At 41.0% G+C, this 18459-nt stretch overlaps 1 protein-coding gene and 2 non-coding genes across 3 annotated transcripts in view; all 3 read left to right on the forward strand.

The window, feature by feature from the left end:
- Window positions 1-10263: 10263 nt before the first annotated feature.
- The window catches only part of LOC143205460 (uncharacterized), a 58562-nt gene continuing 50366 nt past the window's right edge, over window positions 10264-18459 (forward strand). Inside the window, exon 1 of the mRNA XM_076418640.1 lies at window positions 10264-10924. Within this exon, the coding sequence (XP_076274755.1) occupies window positions 10363-10924 (562 nt within the window). The 5' untranslated portion in view covers window positions 10264-10362. The remainder of the gene's footprint in view (window positions 10925-18459) is intronic.
- On the forward strand, window positions 15752-17740 carry LOC143205633 (small subunit ribosomal RNA). Its single transcript, XR_013007822.1, has one exon. It is a non-coding gene; the product is annotated as a small subunit ribosomal RNA (ribosomal RNA).
- Window positions 18449-18459, forward strand: part of LOC143205636 (5.8S ribosomal RNA) — a 155-nt gene continuing 144 nt past the window's right edge. Inside the window, exon 1 of the ribosomal RNA XR_013007825.1 lies at window positions 18449-18459. This exon is cut by the window's right edge and continues 144 nt beyond it. This is a non-coding gene — a ribosomal RNA (5.8S ribosomal RNA).

Consider the following 18459-nt stretch of genomic DNA (forward strand, 5'->3'; position numbering starts at 1 on the left):
ACCCGTACGTGAACCGTCCCCGATACTTACGCAGGAAAGACCAGCTCGGAGCTTTAACAAGCACCAGAGCCATAGACAGATAGTCTACATTTCAAAATGTCCATATACTTACGCAGGAAAGACCAGCTCAGACCTTTAACAAGCACCAGAGCCATAGACTCATGGTCTACATTTCAAAATGTCCCTAACTAAGATCGCGTTCGGATCCGTTCAGAGAAGGATCGAGATGCCGAGCGCGGGTAAACGGCGGGACTAACTACCACCACCTTGACAACCGCAGCCTATGCCCGAACATATCAGGAAGGCGCGTGCATGGATTAACGAGATTCCCACTGTCCTTATCTAAAATTTTACGCAATACTGCCGCGACGGAACCGAACAGGCGCTCGGAGACCCGTACGTGAACCGTCCCCGATACTTACGCAGGAAAGACCAGCTCGGAGCTTTAACAAGCACCAGAGCCATAGACAGATAGTCTACATTTCAAAATGTCCATATACTTACGCAGGAAAGACCAGCTCAGCAGATCGCGTTCGGATCCGTTCAGAGAAGGATCGAGATGCCGAGCGCGGGTAAACGGCGGGACTAACTACCACCACCTTGACAACCGCAGCCTATGCCCGAACATATCAGGAAGGCGCGTGCATGGATTAACGAGATTCCCACTGTCCTTATCTAAAATTTTACGCAATACTGCCGCGACGGAACCGAACAGGCGCTCGGAGACCCGTACGTGAACCGTCCCCGATACTTACGCAGGAAAGACCAGCTCGGAGTTTTAACAAGCACCAGAGCCATAGACAGATAGTCTACATTTCAAAATGTCCATATACTTACGCAGGAAAGACCAGCTCAGCAGATCGCGTTCGCATCCGTTCAGAGAAGGATCGAGATGCCGAGCGCGGGTAAACGGCGGGACTAACTACCACCGCCTTGACAACCGCAGCCTATGCCCGAACATATCAGGAAGGCGCGTGCATGGATTAACGAGATTCCTACTGCCCCCCTAACTTCTCTCCGCTTGGGGAGTAGGACTTGCTAGGACTACTGTTTCAGCGATAGTCCTAATCATAGAGAAAGACAAATAATGCTCATCTTGTAGTGTGGAAAATTGGCAAACTCATAGTAGCAATGGTCCCAGGGTGCTTTGTCCATTCCACCACTCGGACACGGCCAGTTCCGTCAACTCTGCCAAGACTCCCTAACCTAAAACATTAAAAATCATAACTAGACTATTGATATTCCGATGGGAGGATGATTGGCATTAGGAATGATTGAACAATATGAAACACAATCACGAAGTTACTGCACCGTCCTACGGGGTCGCTATCTCAATAGACCTCATACCTTGCAAATCAAACATATAAGTCATCTAACTAATAAACTTCGAGCAGATAAGTCTAATATAAACAAATGTAGTATTCAACATATCCGAAAGTACTTAAGCAAAGGTAGAATCCTGGCCTGTTGGCGTTCGGTCATCAAGTGCAGAGGAACCGCAGGTTGATGCGGATAGCTTCGGACATGTGATTTCCAGATTGATCACGGTCGGCTCTACCAGTTCTGTCAGGGGAACTGGACACGGATAACCTAAAAAATACAAAAAATGTAAATACACCGCTGGTATCTTGATTGGAAGGTGACTAGCAACAAAATAAAATGAAATAAAAGTGGTTAAACAATATCAAAACATATCTACGGCGTCAAATTCACCCTGAAATAATACGAAATATTCATACAAAAGTACAATCTAGTGACACAGATGGTGTCCGACATAACCTCCAAGTGGTGCGAGGGGGTAAAACAAACAAGTCACAGGTCGACAAATCACATAAGATCGGTCTAATCCATAAGAAAACCTAAAAACACAACAATAGCAAAATAAAATAAACAAAACGTTTAAACAGAACGAAGACATAACCTCCAATGCGTGTACGTCAATTCTAATGAATGAGAGACGAAAACAATATCCAACGACATAAAGTAGAGAAAGAAATCAGGCGGCGCGCGCCATCTAGCGAGAACCAAGACAATCAAAGAATAGGATTTTCAAATATAGAGAAGCGTAAAATTGTCAAGAATATCATTAAAAATCTTTGAAAATTGTATTATATTATATTCTATTCTATTCTAAATTAATGATATAAATAGAATATGATATAAAATATCCTTAGCTAAGCATCAGAATTCACCCACAGTCGAAACAAAGGAAGAGATATATTCACATCAAGGAAGGCTCTTCGAAACAATCTAACCTAAATTGCAATAACAACAATAAGTAACCTATGATAAATCACTAGATTAACAAACATATACATACATAAACGGCACTCTCACCTAGATTTCAAACTTACTCAAAAATGCTAATTATATAAGGCAATACAGGTCATCACGGATAATCCTCAAAGGAAGTGCACATCCGAGAGGATGTCAAGGGGCAAGTCAGTAACTGTGTATAACCGCAGCAACTCGGAATAAGCGAAAGATTGTTGCATGGAATATATAAACATCTTCAAACTAACATCCGGTCAAATCTCTCAATGTCATTTAGTTGCTCACTAAAAGCAACAATATCATTCAATTACCTTAAAGGTAACCATACGAAGTAACTAATTGGTACCCTATAGTCAATAAATAGACACTTACTGTATAAACTACCCTAATGAAAAGAAATACATGGGTTGACTGTCATGCATGGCCTTCCTACGGAGACAGTCATCGTACCAATGCATCCAAGTGGGGTGTTGGTCCAACAGTAAGGACATGATCATTAAACTAAAAATTCACAATATAGAATTAGTAGGTAGTGAATCGGATCGACAATTATAAATAATAAACGCATATATAGCTGGAGACCACCAAATCCAGTCGCAACAATAAATGACAGTCTATCATAACTCGTCGCACAATTATGTTCCATAGTAATCTCCAAACGATGACACGGCACTAATAGTCGGTCCGAAACGATAAATTAAAGCAACTTTCATCTCATTTTCAATTGATCACATCAAATTCTAAGAACAAATAACATAACCTCATAAATACAGCTGACATGTACCGGTTCGATATACAGAAATCCTAATCTTTGCAAATCCGATCATAACAATTAGGAAATAATTAATGAAATGAATGAGAAATTAGAAAGATACGATATCGATACAATAAAATGGATATTGTTCAATACTCTCATTAAGAAGAGACTGCATGCACGAAGATTCAGAGAAAGGTATTGTCAAAAGTATTGCGATCTATAAAATATCGTCGTAACTCTGTCGTATATCACAAAACCTCTCAAAATTAAAACTTATGCCTGTTATTTTACTACTTAAGCTAAAATAATAAAATTCTCTTTTTCAGCTGTCTTGGTGGTCCTGAAAAGGACCGATATTTGATGATAAAATAGGTTACATTCGTTTTATTTAGTTTTGCTATCTGTCTTTTTAGGTAACAATACAGCTTGGATATTTGGCAGAACGCCGCCCTGGGCTATAGTAACTCCGGATAGGAGTTTGTTCAATTCTTCGTCGTTTCTGATGGCCAATTGCAAATGCCTAGGGATAATCCTGGTTTTCTTGTTATCTCTAGCGGCGTTACCCGCCAATTCGAGAACCTCGGCTGCCAGATATTCCATTACGGCAGCTAAGTAGACGGGAGCACCGGCCCCTACGCGTTCGGCATAATTCCCTTTCCTTAAAAGTCTGTGAATACGACCGACAGGGAATTGTAATCCCGCTCGGTTAGAACGAGACTTCGCCTTTCCCTTCACTTTTCCGCCTTTACCACGTCCGGACATTTTACTATCGATTGCTTCTAGAACTCGCTCGCCTTAGAGTTGAAATCTGTACTAAAACTGTCAACATACTAGCAACGAATTTTGTTCGTAAGCCGAACGCATGATCTCGTACGCGACCAATGAAAGGCTAACTCAGATAATAGGCGGGGCTTAGGAGTGTATTTAAGGAGCCTATAAATTCTAAGGATTCCTGAAATTTGTTTTAGTCTAGTACTTTTCGTGGTTCCTTTAATATCGTAATATTTATTTCGAAATGCCTCCGAAAACAAGCGGTAAGGCGGCCAAAAAGGCCGGTAAGGCTCAGAAAAATATCTCCAAAAGTGACAAGAAAAAGAAACGCAAGAGGAAGGAAAGCTACGCGATCTACATTTACAAAGTTTTAAAGCAAGTTCATCCCGATACGGGTATCTCCAGCAAGGCCATGTCGATCATGAATTCTTTCGTGAACGATATATTCGAAAGGATAGCCGCCGAAGCGTCCCGTCTCGCTCATTACAATAAAAGATCTACTATCACAAGCAGAGAAATCCAAACTGCCGTGCGATTATTGCTGCCCGGTGAATTGGCTAAGCACGCCGTTAGTGAAGGTACCAAAGCCGTCACTAAATATACCAGTTCTAAGTAAACCATAAGCCTTGAATATCATAAAGGAGAAAACGGTTCTTTTCAGAGCCACAATTTAGATAAATAAAAAAAGAAATAATCTTAAAAAAATTAATTTTATATATTATACAGCTGTAGTATCCAATATTGAAATACAAATTTTGTTATCAACAGTATATTATTATTCTTTGGTTATTAGTGATTACATTATTTTTTCTTTAGTTTTTAAAAACAATGCGTATAAGTACACCGACTGTTATTAATTACTAACATGTAGTCGAATATAACTCTGAGATAAAAATCCATAACTCTTTTAGTGGTTTATATAAATATCGATAAAAGAATATTAATTGAATTATCTTCTTTTTCTTTGATTAAATTTAGGTGGTTCTGAAAAGAACCGTTTTTTTTTGTTGCAAAATACGAATATAAGTAGAGTATTATAAATGATAGAAAATAAAGTTTAGGCACGTTCGCCTCTGATACGTCTGGCTAGCTGAATATCCTTGGGCATGATGGTTACTCGCTTTGCATGTATCGCACATAAATTAGTATCCTCAAAAAGGCCAACTAAATAAGCTTCGCTGGCCTCTTGTAAAGCCATCACCGCCGAACTTTGAAAACGTAAATCGGTCTTGAAATCTTGAGCGATTTCGCGAACCAATCGTTGAAAAGGTAATTTCCTAATCAATAATTCGGTGCTCTTTTGATAACGACGAATCTCCCGCAAAGCGACCGTCCCAGGTCGGTAGCGATGTGGTTTCTTAACGCCACCGGTAGCTGGAGCGCTTTTCCTGGCCGCTTTGGTAGCCAATTGTTTCCTAGGAGCTTTACCTCCTGTTGATTTTCGCGCAGTTTGCTTGGTACGAGCCATATTTTTAAAATAGAGGTAATGAGAAAAATTAACAAACGCAAACGACGGCGACCCCTTTCGGACTGATTCGGTCATAAAATCAGAGAGTCCTTTTTATAACATGTTATCTAATCTGATTGGTCCGTTTTGTGCCAGTGGGCGGAACTCAATCCTAAGTCTACAAAACCGGGCTGATTGAATGTAATCGACAACAGTTGTCCGTAGCACTCGTGTTGTGAGCGCGCTACTTATTCGAGATCATTTATTTTTTTTGTATTAGGTTCGATAAAAGATGACCGGCAGAGGTAAAGGTGGTAAAGGTTTGGGAAAAGGAGGAGCCAAGCGGCATCGTAAAGTGCTTCGTGATAATATCCAAGGTATTACGAAGCCCGCCATTAGAAGATTGGCTAGACGAGGCGGCGTAAAACGTATATCTGGTCTGATTTACGAAGAGACCAGAGGTGTTTTAAAAGTGTTTTTGGAAAACGTCATCAGAGATGCCGTTACATATACCGAACACGCCAAAAGAAAAACCGTTACCGCAATGGATGTAGTATACGCCTTGAAACGTCAAGGACGTACATTATACGGGTTTGGAGGTTAAGTCACATTTTATTCGCGAACTAACGTGAAATGTGACCCTCAAAATTAATTTTAGAAAAATTAAACAACGGTTCTTTTCAGAACCACAAATTTATCGATATTTAAAAAACGGAAGCTCTATTAGGATTTAAGGATAATCTTTCAATCATTACAATCATCATAATTTTATTTAAAATAATAATTTAAGTATAACTGGCCCTAATTATTTGAGGGTTTGGATTCCAAAACTCTATACTTAATAAATAGACCGCCCCTTAAATTCATCGTTAATTACATAGATTATATACAAGGCGCGATGTTATAATACGGTTCGATTTTACTAAAGGAGAACCGCTAGAAATAAATCCTTCATATTATTTCGACTTAATTGTTGTTTAATAAAACGATAATTATTGGTATTGGAATGTCTCTTAATTTATCTTACACACCCAAAAAACAATCTTTAAAGTACTTAAACTGTTTATTAGAATATTTTAAATAATTAGTAAGTGCAAGTCATAATATGAGTTTTAATTTTAAGTTCTTTTTTTGTTTTATTATTTTGGTGGTCCTGAAAAGGACCGATAGTTAAAAGGTTTTTGTACGACACAAAAACCCTAAGGCTCATGTAACTTATTTGGTTTTACTATCTGTTTTTTTCGGTAACAATACGGCCTGGATGTTTGGTAGAACGCCGCCCTGGGCTATAGTAACACCGGAGAGGAGTTTGTTCAGTTCTTCGTCATTTCTGATGGCCAATTGTAAATGCCTAGGGATAATCCTTGTTTTCTTGTTGTCTCTAGCGGCGTTACCTGCCAACTCGAGAACTTCGGCCGCCAAATATTCCATTACGGCAGCTAAGTAGACGGGAGCACCGGCCCCTACGCGTTCGGCATAATTTCCTTTCCTTAAAAGCCGGTGAATACGGCCAACAGGAAATTGTAATCCCGCTCGGTTGGAACGAGATTTCGCCTTTCCCTTCACTTTTCCACCCTTACCACGTCCAGACATTGTATTGCTAACTTTTTTAAACTAAAAATAACCGAAAAACTAATGGCGACAACGCTCACGTCCTTTCGACAACGAATGAACAACTGGCAGTGAACTGTCCAGCGAATAGCTTTTATTCGGCAACTTCTCAAAACACTAGTACGTTTCCTACTCGACCAATCAGAGCTTTCTACGACATAACGCCAAGAATGGGCGGAGCTTAGAAGTGTAGCGTCATTTATCAAATAATTAAACGACTATAGGTATATTTCGGTTTAGTCTTTTATCTTTTGCTGTATGGGTAGGTCGCGAATCTCATTCGTTTAAAATGCCACCGAAGACAAGCGGTAAAGCGGCAAAAAAGGCTGGAAAAGCCCAGAAAAACATTTCTAAGAGCGATAAGAAAAAAAAGCGTAGGAGGAAGGAAAGCTACGCGATTTACATATACAAAGTTTTAAAGCAGGTTCATCCCGATACGGGTATTTCCAGCAAGGCCATGTCGATTATGAATTCTTTCGTGAACGATATATTCGAAAGGATAGCCGCCGAAGCGTCGCGCCTCGCCCATTACAATAAAAGATCGACCATCACGAGCAGAGAAATCCAAACCGCCGTTAGGTTATTGTTACCCGGTGAATTGGCTAAGCATGCCGTTAGCGAAGGTACCAAAGCTGTCACTAAATATACCAGTTCTAAGTAAACGAAATATATTATTTTGAAGGTGATCATAATAATATGAAGGGTGGAAAACGGCTCTTTTCAGAGCCCCAAAATGTTTAAAGAAGAAAAAAAGAAATAAACTATTGTTAAGAAGATAGGATATATACGAAGTCAAATAAATTAAAATATAGTAATCGTTCATAAAAATGTTAAAATATCCAGAAAAAAATATTTTATTTTATATATTCATTCCTTTACGGTAACATAATAACAGTATATGTGATACCCCTTTCTTATCGTGATATAAACTTCAAGTCAATCCAGCAGGTGTTCACACCTTATTACTAAGGATTCCTCAATATTCACAATATATTTGTGAGCATAATATTCTAAATTCAATTCACAAATATTATAACTAAAGCGTCATATAAACGGAAAAAATATCAATGTCTCTTTTTTCTAATAGAAGTTGGTGGTTCTGAGAAGAACCTTTTTTTTTTCATATAAATACAAAAAACGACCTTAATATAGGACAGCCGTAGCATTTATGCACGTTCGCCTCTAATGCGTCTGGCTAATTGAATGTCCTTAGGCATGATAGTTACTCGTTTAGCATGGATCGCACACAAATTGGTGTCTTCAAAGAGACCAACCAAATAGGCCTCGCTAGCTTCTTGCAAAGCCATCACTGCCGAACTTTGGAAACGTAAATCGGTCTTGAAATCCTGAGCGATTTCGCGAACCAATCGTTGGAAAGGCAATTTCCTAATCAATAATTCGGTACTCTTCTGATAGCGTCGGATTTCTCTTAGAGCGACCGTACCGGGTCTGTAACGATGCGGTTTTTTAACACCACCGGTAGCGGGAGCGCTTTTCCTGGCTGCTTTAGTAGCCAATTGTTTTCTGGGAGCCTTACCTCCGGTTGATTTTCGAGCAGTTTGCTTGGTACGAGCCATCGTCTAAACGGGTCTGACTTCAAACGTGTAGGAAGAATTACAAGCGCAAGCACCAACGAACTTTTGGAAACTGATCGAAGGTGTCAAAGAAATCTCCCTTTTTAATAATGTGTGAAGATATTCTGATTGGTCCGGCTAGCATCTGTGGGCGGGACCCGATTCGAACTCAACAAAACCCATGGTAGGATTTGAAATTGAAATAGTTACCCGTAGTATTCGAGGTGTACGCTGCACAATTCGATTATAAATTTGCTTTCTTTTAATACTAAATTGAATAAATCATGACGGGCAGAGGTAAAGGTGGTAAAGGTTTGGGAAAAGGAGGCGCTAAGCGGCATCGTAAAGTGCTTCGTGATAATATCCAAGGTATTACGAAACCCGCCATCAGAAGATTGGCTAGGCGGGGTGGAGTTAAACGTATATCCGGTCTAATTTATGAAGAAACCAGAGGTGTATTAAAAGTATTTTTGGAAAACGTTATCAGAGACGCCGTCACTTATACCGAACACGCCAAAAGGAAAACCGTTACTGCCATGGATGTAGTATACGCCCTCAAACGCCAAGGACGAACCCTATACGGATTTGGCGGTTAAATAAAGTATTATATATGCTGACCAATTAAAACAGAACAACGTATCTATTCAACTAAAGAAAACAACGGTTCTTTTCAGAGCCACAAATTTACTAGCATAAAAAAAGAAATTTATTATTCGAAAATGGACTAAGATGACGTTAAATTTTATTAAATATCTGCTCCTTTCATCTAAGATTTACTTGTAAAGTAACAAATATACTGCATTATAATAGACGATCGTAATATAAAAAGATAGATAAAGTTTAAAATAAGATTTCATAATAAATGTTAGGTTAATGACAAGAATGTAAATGATGGTGAACAATCGAATACCGAATCTTCGTTGAAGCTTTAATATAGTTTTCCTTTAGAGAGAAAATACTCCGAGATAAACTTCGCGTCGATGAGCTTGGAGAATCCTTAAGATTTCAAAGAAGGTACGGTAGTTCTACGCACGTATGTATGGAGATCGCGTTCCATGTATTTATTGACTTTAGATAACTATTTATGAAAACAGATTTCAACTAAAGAAGCAAAATATACTATAATATATATGAGCATTGTATCGATACAGAAGGGTTTGACACGATATTCTTATAGACGTCTCGATATCGTTGCTCACCCGATACGTTCGATTGTAACCCAGAGTTCGGATGGTGTTAAGAAACCGTTAAATAAGAAGTATATTAGTATAGGATCGGTTAATTTTCATGTCATTGTTTTCTTACAGTTAATTCGACAACGGTACGTTTCGATATAGATTCGTTTTGGACAACGAACAATCTGTACCGCATCAATTAGGAATAATATGTCTCGTTTCTCCAATAATAGCATTAGATCTGTACGGAATTGCATTTATATCAAAAGACGATATATCGGGGGACGTAGATTTGAAAAGATATATTTTCATAGTTATAACCGAAAGTCTATAACTCGAATGTAAATTGGTAGTTTCGACGGAATCGAGAGCAACGCTTGATTTTGTGCTTCCTTCTAAGACGATAGTCAACGTAAAATTTATTGGTAAAGTTTGCTACTTCTACTACGTTTTATCTTTTAACGCCTCGAACATAAATCGTATGATATTCTAAAGGATTTATGTATTTAATATGAGAAATAAGTAAACGGTTCCAAGCTCGATGAACGTTTCGACGAAGCCGGAATATGGAACGTCGTTCGCGCTCGACCGTTCAGTCCTCCGTTCGGCTCATATCATATAGGGTACGCATTAAATGAGAGCGACCGCCAGACAGTTAAAATACGCGAACGAGAAGCATACGCACGTACGTAACTTTGTCAAACGAATCGTGATTAGAACGTTCTTATAAGAAAATTAAGAAATTATATCAGAATGTCGGACGTCGATATTAGCGGACAAGCGGTTTCTCCTTCGTCGAATCAAGGGAGTGGAGGAAATTCCGCCGCCGTTGTTAACGCATCGTCAACAGGCACACCGGCCGGGTCGAATTCATCTTCGGTGTCGGCTACGGGAGCCGCATCAGCTACAGCCGGTAGCGCAGGTTCGTCTGCAGGAGGGAAGAAAGAAAAATCCACTTCGAGCAAGGCGAAGAGTTCTAAATCGAAAGTTAGTCATCCTCCGATCGCTGATATGGTAACGAGTGCAATTAAAGGATTGAAAGAGAAAGGCGGAACTTCCTTCAGAGCTATTAAAAAATACATAGCGGCCAATTACAAAGTGGATGCTGACAAATTATCGCCCTTTATAAAGAAATATATAAAGACGTGGATCGCTTCGGGTGTTTTGGTACAAACGAAGGGCAAAGGAGCTTCCGGATCATTTAAATTAGCGGCTTCGGCACGTAAAGCAGGAGGTACGACAGCCGCAGGTACGAAGAAAAGAAAAACGGCCACTGCCAAAACCGGACAGAAAAATAAACGAAAACCAGTAGGAGGTGCCGCGACAGCTACGACAGCCGGTGGTAAAAAAGCGTCTGCCAAAAAAACCTCAGAGAAAACGGAAAAAAAGACGACCGCCGCCTCCGCCTCAACTAAGAAAACCACAGCTAAAAGTAAGAAAGGTGAATCTGCAACTTTGGCCGAGAAAAAAGCTTCTGCCAAAAAAGCCGTCGAAAAGAAAACAGGAAAGAAATCTACCGCCGCCACGACTACGTCCGCTTCCAATGCCGCCGCTAATAGTTCATCTTCGAAAGCAGCAAAAAGCAACACGGCCGCAAGATCCCCGAAATCGCCTTCCAAAGCGAAAAAATCTAATAAAGCCGGACCTACGAAAAAGCCCAAGGCGCCTAAACCGAAAAGTGCTAAGACGACGACCTCAACTGTTCGTGTTGCCGCTGGTGAAGGTGCGAAAACTAAAAAACCAGTATCACCAAAGAAAAAGAAATAAAACTATTTCTACTACGTATGACGATATATTAAACAGGCGACACATTTCATCGTCAGATCAAGAAGACACGGAGTTGAAAATTACAAATATCCCGACACTCCTGGACGTGCTACGACTTCCCTAAAAAATACGTTCGTCCAAGACCGTATTTTTTTAATAGAAAAAAAAACGGTTCTTTTCAGAACCACAATATAACTTTATAAAAGAAAGAATATTTATATAATTTATTTATTATCTTATTATTACTTAAATGATTATTTTCTAGATAGAGCCGTAACTAATTAGGGAACCGATCGATCGATACTCTAAAACAGTAATAAAGGAATATTCAGTACAGATCAGATTATTTATAAATTTTCTAGTTAATATTTATTCTTTAATAAGAACGCGTATTCTAACTTCTTTTTTATACGATTTTGTTGGCCCTGAAAAGGACCGATATTAAAGGGCGTATGCAAAACTTTAAACGGTTTGCGTTATCTATTTGGTTTTGCTGTCTGTCTTTTTAGGCAATAATACTGCTTGAATGTTAGGCAAGACGCCGCCCTGGGCAATAGTAACGCCAGATAACAGTTTATTCAATTCCTCGTCGTTTCTGATGGCCAATTGTAAATGCCTAGGGATAATCCTTGTTTTCTTGTTGTCTCTAGCGGCGTTACCCGCCAACTCGAGAACTTCGGCCGCCAGATATTCCATTACGGCAGCTAAGTAAACGGGAGCACCGGCCCCTACGCGTTCGGCATAATTTCCTTTCCTTAGAAGTCGGTGAATACGACCGACAGGAAATTGTAATCCCGCACGATTGGAACGAGACTTCGCCTTTCCCTTCACTTTTCCGCCTTTACCACGTCCGGACATGTTAATCTCGATCGTTGTTAGATACTGCTCACCTTTAAATCAAAAACGGTACTGGAAATTTCTTACAGATCGGCCTGGAATTTTGTCCGCGAGCCAAACTCGTTATATCATACGCGACCAATCAGACTCTAACTCGGGCTATGGGCGGGGCTTAGAAGTGTTCCTTCGAATGTTATAAGTTCTAGAATTAAAGGCATTTTTTTAGTTAAGTACTCTTTGAGGTACGTGAGACGTCGGGATTTTTATTTCGAAATGCCACCGAAGACAAGCGGTAAGGCGGCCAAGAAAGCCGGAAAAGCCCAGAAAAATATCTCTAAGAGCGACAAGAAAAAGAAGCGCAGGAGGAAGGAAAGCTATGCGATTTACATATACAAAGTTTTAAAGCAGGTTCATCCCGATACGGGTATCTCCAGCAAGGCCATGTCGATCATGAATTCTTTCGTGAACGATATATTCGAAAGGATAGCCGCCGAAGCGTCGCGTCTCGCCCATTACAATAAGAGATCAACGATCACGAGCAGAGAAATCCAAACCGCCGTTAGGTTATTGTTACCCGGTGAGTTGGCTAAGCACGCCGTTAGCGAAGGTACCAAAGCAGTCACCAAATATACCAGTTCTAAGTAAATTAATTCACATACCTATGTGTGTTTCAATATACTACTTACCTGCAAAATCGGTTCTTTTCAGAACCACAATTGGATATACATTTTAAAAAATGAAATGTTAAACAGTAGCTGACATTTTATAAAAACAGAATTTTCAGATATATATATATATATTGTAGTTATTGTATTGAATTATATTATATCATTATAATCTGTTATATAGTAAGTATATAGAATAAGTTTTGTAAAAATGGTACGGCCCGAGATTGTTATTTAAAAATAAGGTAAAGTATTTCTGGAGTGACTTCGAAAATATGTGTATTCATTTTTATTACGTTTATGACTATATGATAATTAATTTATTTTTCCTAACTGTGGCTAATTGTGGATTGTGGCTAATTTCTACACGATAAGTATTAATCACGGGAACGTCTCGAAATGAACAAATAGGAACTGTAATTAATCAAGAATTTAGAATGGAACTATCGTCCTAATATAATGAGGATCGTCAAAGAGAAGATACTTTTTTTTTCGTTTACTAGGTTGACCTTGCTTGGGGACAGTGGAACTCAGTGGAAAATCGCTGATGGTGGGTGAGGAGGATAGGCCTGTGGTCAGAATCGATATCTTGGAGTACTTGCAGGTCAGAGGCTTGATTCGAATTTTGATAGATAAAAAAGTCAATTATTGTCGGTCGATTGGAGGAGTAGTGAGTTGGTTCGCTTGGAGCAATAAGCCCAAGTTCCAACTCATCTATTATCCCGGCCGATAGTAATTCTTCCAATAGCTGTGTGGTTGATGGCGTTGAAAATGGCCTGAAAATCTCCTTGGTCATCTGAATATGTTCCGAAGAGTATTTCGCCAATGGAGATCGGGTTCGTGTTCTAGTGGAATCCAGACCAGCCAGACGACTGTTATCTTGAGTTCCCCGTACATGAGTGGGGGGAGGAATTGGTCTTTTGGGTTTGGTTGTTTTTGGAGTAGGTCGGCACTTGCATCCCGAGTAATTTGCGGTGTATGGTTCTCAACAGTTGGTGCATTTCGGCGGGGAATTTCTGTCTTTGGGACTTGACGTAGGCCGGAGTGGCTTTACAGTTGGCCGATGAATGACCGTAGAATTGGCAGTTAAAACGTTGAACGCGCCTGCCGTTGCCGCGCTGGGCTTGGACTTTTACCACCTGATTCATTAGGCGGTCGACCGCGAAGATACGGCGTTCCTCTCGAGGAACCGACCAACATGGATTGGATTGAAACCGAGCTTCATGAGCGCGGTTCGGACTTCGAGTTACCATTACGTCGAGAGAGAAATATAATATATTAGCTGACCCCGCAGACACTCCGTACCCTGTACTCAATGGATAAATAAAGGATTCATTCTATCAAATTCTTCGTTCAAATCACTTTCGAATCATCCTTAGGAACATTCTGATATCGGAAAACCTTATCCGTAGTCGATAAACGATATCTAACGGATGAATTATAGAAAATGGCCAATAAGCGGCAAATATCCGATCGTAAGGGTGCACCATCGTTTCGGCGAATCATTCTTTTGGAATCTTACGTTCTACAAGCAAAACATTTATTCATAGGTATATACCGATAATAACGAACGGGCCGACGTAACAACCTAAAATGTCCTGAAATACGTGAGAACAGTTTTACTCCGATCGCCGTATCGATATGTGACAGTATCCATCCTATGAAGGATCTTTACATTCTACTAGCATAATTTTATGGATCGGAATTTTCCGACTTTTAAAGAACGTGATCGGCAGTCTAGAAACGGCCTGAGGACGTATTAACACGAGAGGTTAAAATTATTGCTTTAGAAGTTCACGTTGTCTAAAGCTAAAGTTTATTCATCGGAACATTCCGATAATAACGAGAACGGGCAGACGTAAAAACGAAAAATTTGCGCAACGTCCGTATAAACGATCTGTTCTAAAACACCCATACATTTCCGATAGCTGGCGAGAGACCCGCGCTTAAATCGTGTGCGCTTCTACGTGGGGCGATACGAGAGACGGATACGACGGGTCGGGTCGACCGGCGCTGTGACACTTTTACCGAGTGGCTTTTGATCAGCGAAGGTGGTATTACATATTATATGTTAATATATAAGATCCGAACCGTATTTTTTTATTTATCTAAATAAAAAGCGTATTTCGTCGTGTTATTATATATTCGTAACGCTCTCGCGATTTTGTATCGTCGTTTCGTTGTTCTTCCTGGTCGGTTTTTTTCGATATATCGGGAAGCGTACGACGACGACGACGGTATCACTGCGAGATCGCGAATTCGGCGGGAACATTCGGCTTCGTTAGAAGAAGATGATCCACGATTCATATGCGATTGGAATTATTATTTTTATGGACGTATCGGTTTTTCATCGGAACGTTCATAAAACAGCAACACATTTTGCGATAGCTCTCTGCTCTCCGAGCGAGAATAAAATAAAAAATCACGAAACGTTTCTCGTACGAGGTTTCCTTGTCGCTTTATATATTTCTATCTAGCGAAGGGTTCGGAGAGAATGTTTTTCGAGGTCTTATAAACGCCGAACGATATTTTGCGGCATCCAATTTTCGACGTAGTCGACGATCGTCGTCGATAATCGAGATAATTGGGTGCCTAGTCGATCGGTTGTGTATAAAAAAAACAAAAGATGTGTCTAAGATGATGATATCGTTTTGTTTTATTAGACAACTAATATTAAAATGTAAGAGCGTGGCGCCTCGGACCGGTTTTTCCGTCGTCTAGGCGCGCTATCATGCACCTCCTTTTTATTAGTCGTCGATATATATTATATATCGTCGTCTTACGCACACGTTTCTTTATAAGTCAAACTTATAAAATAAACTGTGTCTGTATTTGTTTTATCTGCTTCGTGTCGATAAAATAATAAGAACAGTTCCCTGGTTGATCCTGCCAGTAGTCATATGCTTGTCTCAAAGATTAAGCCATGCATGTCTCAGTACATACCGAATTAAGGTGAAACCGCGAAAGGCTCATTAAATCAGTTATGGTTCCTTAGATCGTACCCACAATTACTTGGATAACTGTGGTAATTCTAGAGCTAATACATGCAAACAGAGCTCCGACCAGAGATGGAAGGAGTGCTTTTATTAGATCAAAACCAATCGGTTTCGGGTTCGCGCTCGTCATCGTACAACTTGGTGACTCTGAATAACTTTAAGCTGATCGCACGGTCTCGCACCGGCGACACATCTTTCAAATGTCTGCCTTATCAACTGTCGATGGTAGGTTCTGCGCCTACCATGGTCGTAACGGGTAACGGGGAATCAGGGTTCGATTCCGGAGAGGGAGCCTGAGAAACGGCTACCACATCCAAGGAAGGCAGCAGGCGCGCAAATTACCCACTCCCGGCACGGGGAGGTAGTGACGAAAAATAACGATACGGGACTCATCCGAGGCCCCGTAATCGGAATGAGTACACTCTAAACCCTTTAACGAGGATCAATTGGAGGGCCAGTCTGGTGCCAGCAGCCGCGGTAATTCCAGCTCCAATAGCGTATATTAAAGTTGTTGCGGTTAAAAAGCTCGTAGTCGAATTTGTGTCTCGCGCCGCCGGTTCATCGTTCGCGGTGTTAACTGGCGTGTTTTTCGCGAGACGTCCTGCCGGTGGGCTTAGTCGTGTCGCGTCGCCGTCGCGCGTGCGTTTCGGCGTGCGTGTTGTGCGCGTCGTGGTTACGACGGCCCAACTCAATCCTGCCGCGGTGCTCTTTACTGAGTGTCGAGGTGGGCCGGCACGTTTACTTTGAACAAATTAGAGTGCTCAAAGCAGGCTAAAATTTCGCCTGAATACTGTATGCATGGAATAATGGAATAGGACCTCGGTTCTATTTTGTTGGTTTTCGGAACCCCGAGGTAATGATTAATAGGAACGGATGGGGGCATTCGTATTGCGACGTTAGAGGTGAAATTCTTGGATCGTCGCAAGACGAACAGAAGCGAAAGCATTTGCCAAAAACGCTTTCATTGATCAAGAACGAAAGTTAGAGGTTCGAAGGCGATCAGATACCGCCCTAGTTCTAACCTTAAACGATGCCAGCTAGCGATCCGTCGACGTTCCCTAATATGACTCGACGGGCAGCTTCCGGGAAACCAAAGCTTTTGGGTTCCGGGGGAAGTATGGTTGCAAAGCTGAAACTTAAAGGAATTGACGGAAGGGCACCACCAGGAGTGGAGCCTGCGGCTTAATTTGACTCAACACGGGAAACCTCACCAGGCCCGGACACCGGAAGGATTGACAGATTGAGAGCTCTTTCTTGATTCGGTGGGTGGTGGTGCATGGCCGTTCTTAGTTGGTGGAGCGATTTGTCTGGTTAATTCCGATAACGAACGAGACTCTAGCCTGCTAACTAGGCGCTTTTTGACATCCTAAAGGCCCGCCGGCCGCGTTGCTTTCGGGTTTCGCGGTTCGTGCGCGGTTTTTACTGTCGGCGTACAAACTATTCTTCTTAGAGGGACAGGCGGCTTCTAGCCGCACGAGATTGAGCAATAACAGGTCTGTGATGCCCTTAGATGTTCTGGGCCGCACGCGCGCTACACTGAAGGAATCAGCGTGTCTTCCCTGGCCGAGCGGCCCGGGTAACCCGCTGAACCTCCTTCGTGCTAGGGATTGGGGCTTGCAATTGTTCCCCATGAACGAGGAATTCCCAGTAAGCGCGAGTCATAAGCTCGCGTTGATTACGTCCCTGCCCTTTGTACACACCGCCCGTCGCTACTACCGATTGAATGATTTAGTGAGGTCTTCGGATCGACACGCGATGGCGTTTCGGCGTCGTCGATGTGTAGGAAAAGATGACCAAACTTGATCATTTAGAGGAAGTAAAAGTCGTAACAAGGTTTCCGTAGGTGAACCTGCGGAAGGATCATTACAGTGTGTTGTTATGCCTATATATATATAATAGGTAAACGTACAAGTCTGTAAAAATCATTGTCGAACGTTAAAGAGCCATCTACGAAGTTCGGAAGTTCCGATCGAATTTCGACGTCGTCAACGTAGCTGTTTTCGGGTACCTATAATATATGGTTTTAAAAGATGTACGCCCGAAAGCGGAGATATATACGATGAAGATGTTGTTATATAGGACGACGAGTAATAATCGTCGGCCTACGACGGATTTCGTTATAAATGGACAAATCGAGCGCAAAATAAAACGATTTTGCCAATTATATTTCTAATCGACGTTTCGATCCTCATATCGACGAACATATACGATGATCGGTAATGTGATTAGTTTACGAAAATCTTATCACCCTTCGTTTGTTTCATTCCAAAAGGGTGAGATTTAGTTTACGAAAATATTGCCAAACTATGATCAGCGTATGCTCTTTTGTTGTCGTACGAGGTGAGACGACGAAAATTTACAACGAACGTCACCATTTCGAGTAGTCTGTCTCCGCTCCTCTCGTTGTGTGTAGTGGAGAAGACGAAAATAAACCGTAAGAGCGTTTTAAAGTCGACGGCGGCTGCGAAAGGGGCGCAAGCGCTGTCTATGACGTGAGCGCGCGTCGTCGTCGTCGTCGTCGTCTTATAATAGAAACGTTTCGATATGCGTTTAAAACCTAACTTAAAAAAAGATTACCCTAAACG

Source organism: Rhynchophorus ferrugineus, unplaced genomic scaffold (genome assembly GCF_030347505.1).
Source record: "Rhynchophorus ferrugineus isolate W39M unplaced genomic scaffold, kcgeb_rfMv2 rfM12, whole genome shotgun sequence".
In the NCBI taxonomy this organism is placed as follows: Eukaryota; Metazoa; Arthropoda; class Insecta; order Coleoptera; family Curculionidae; genus Rhynchophorus; species Rhynchophorus ferrugineus.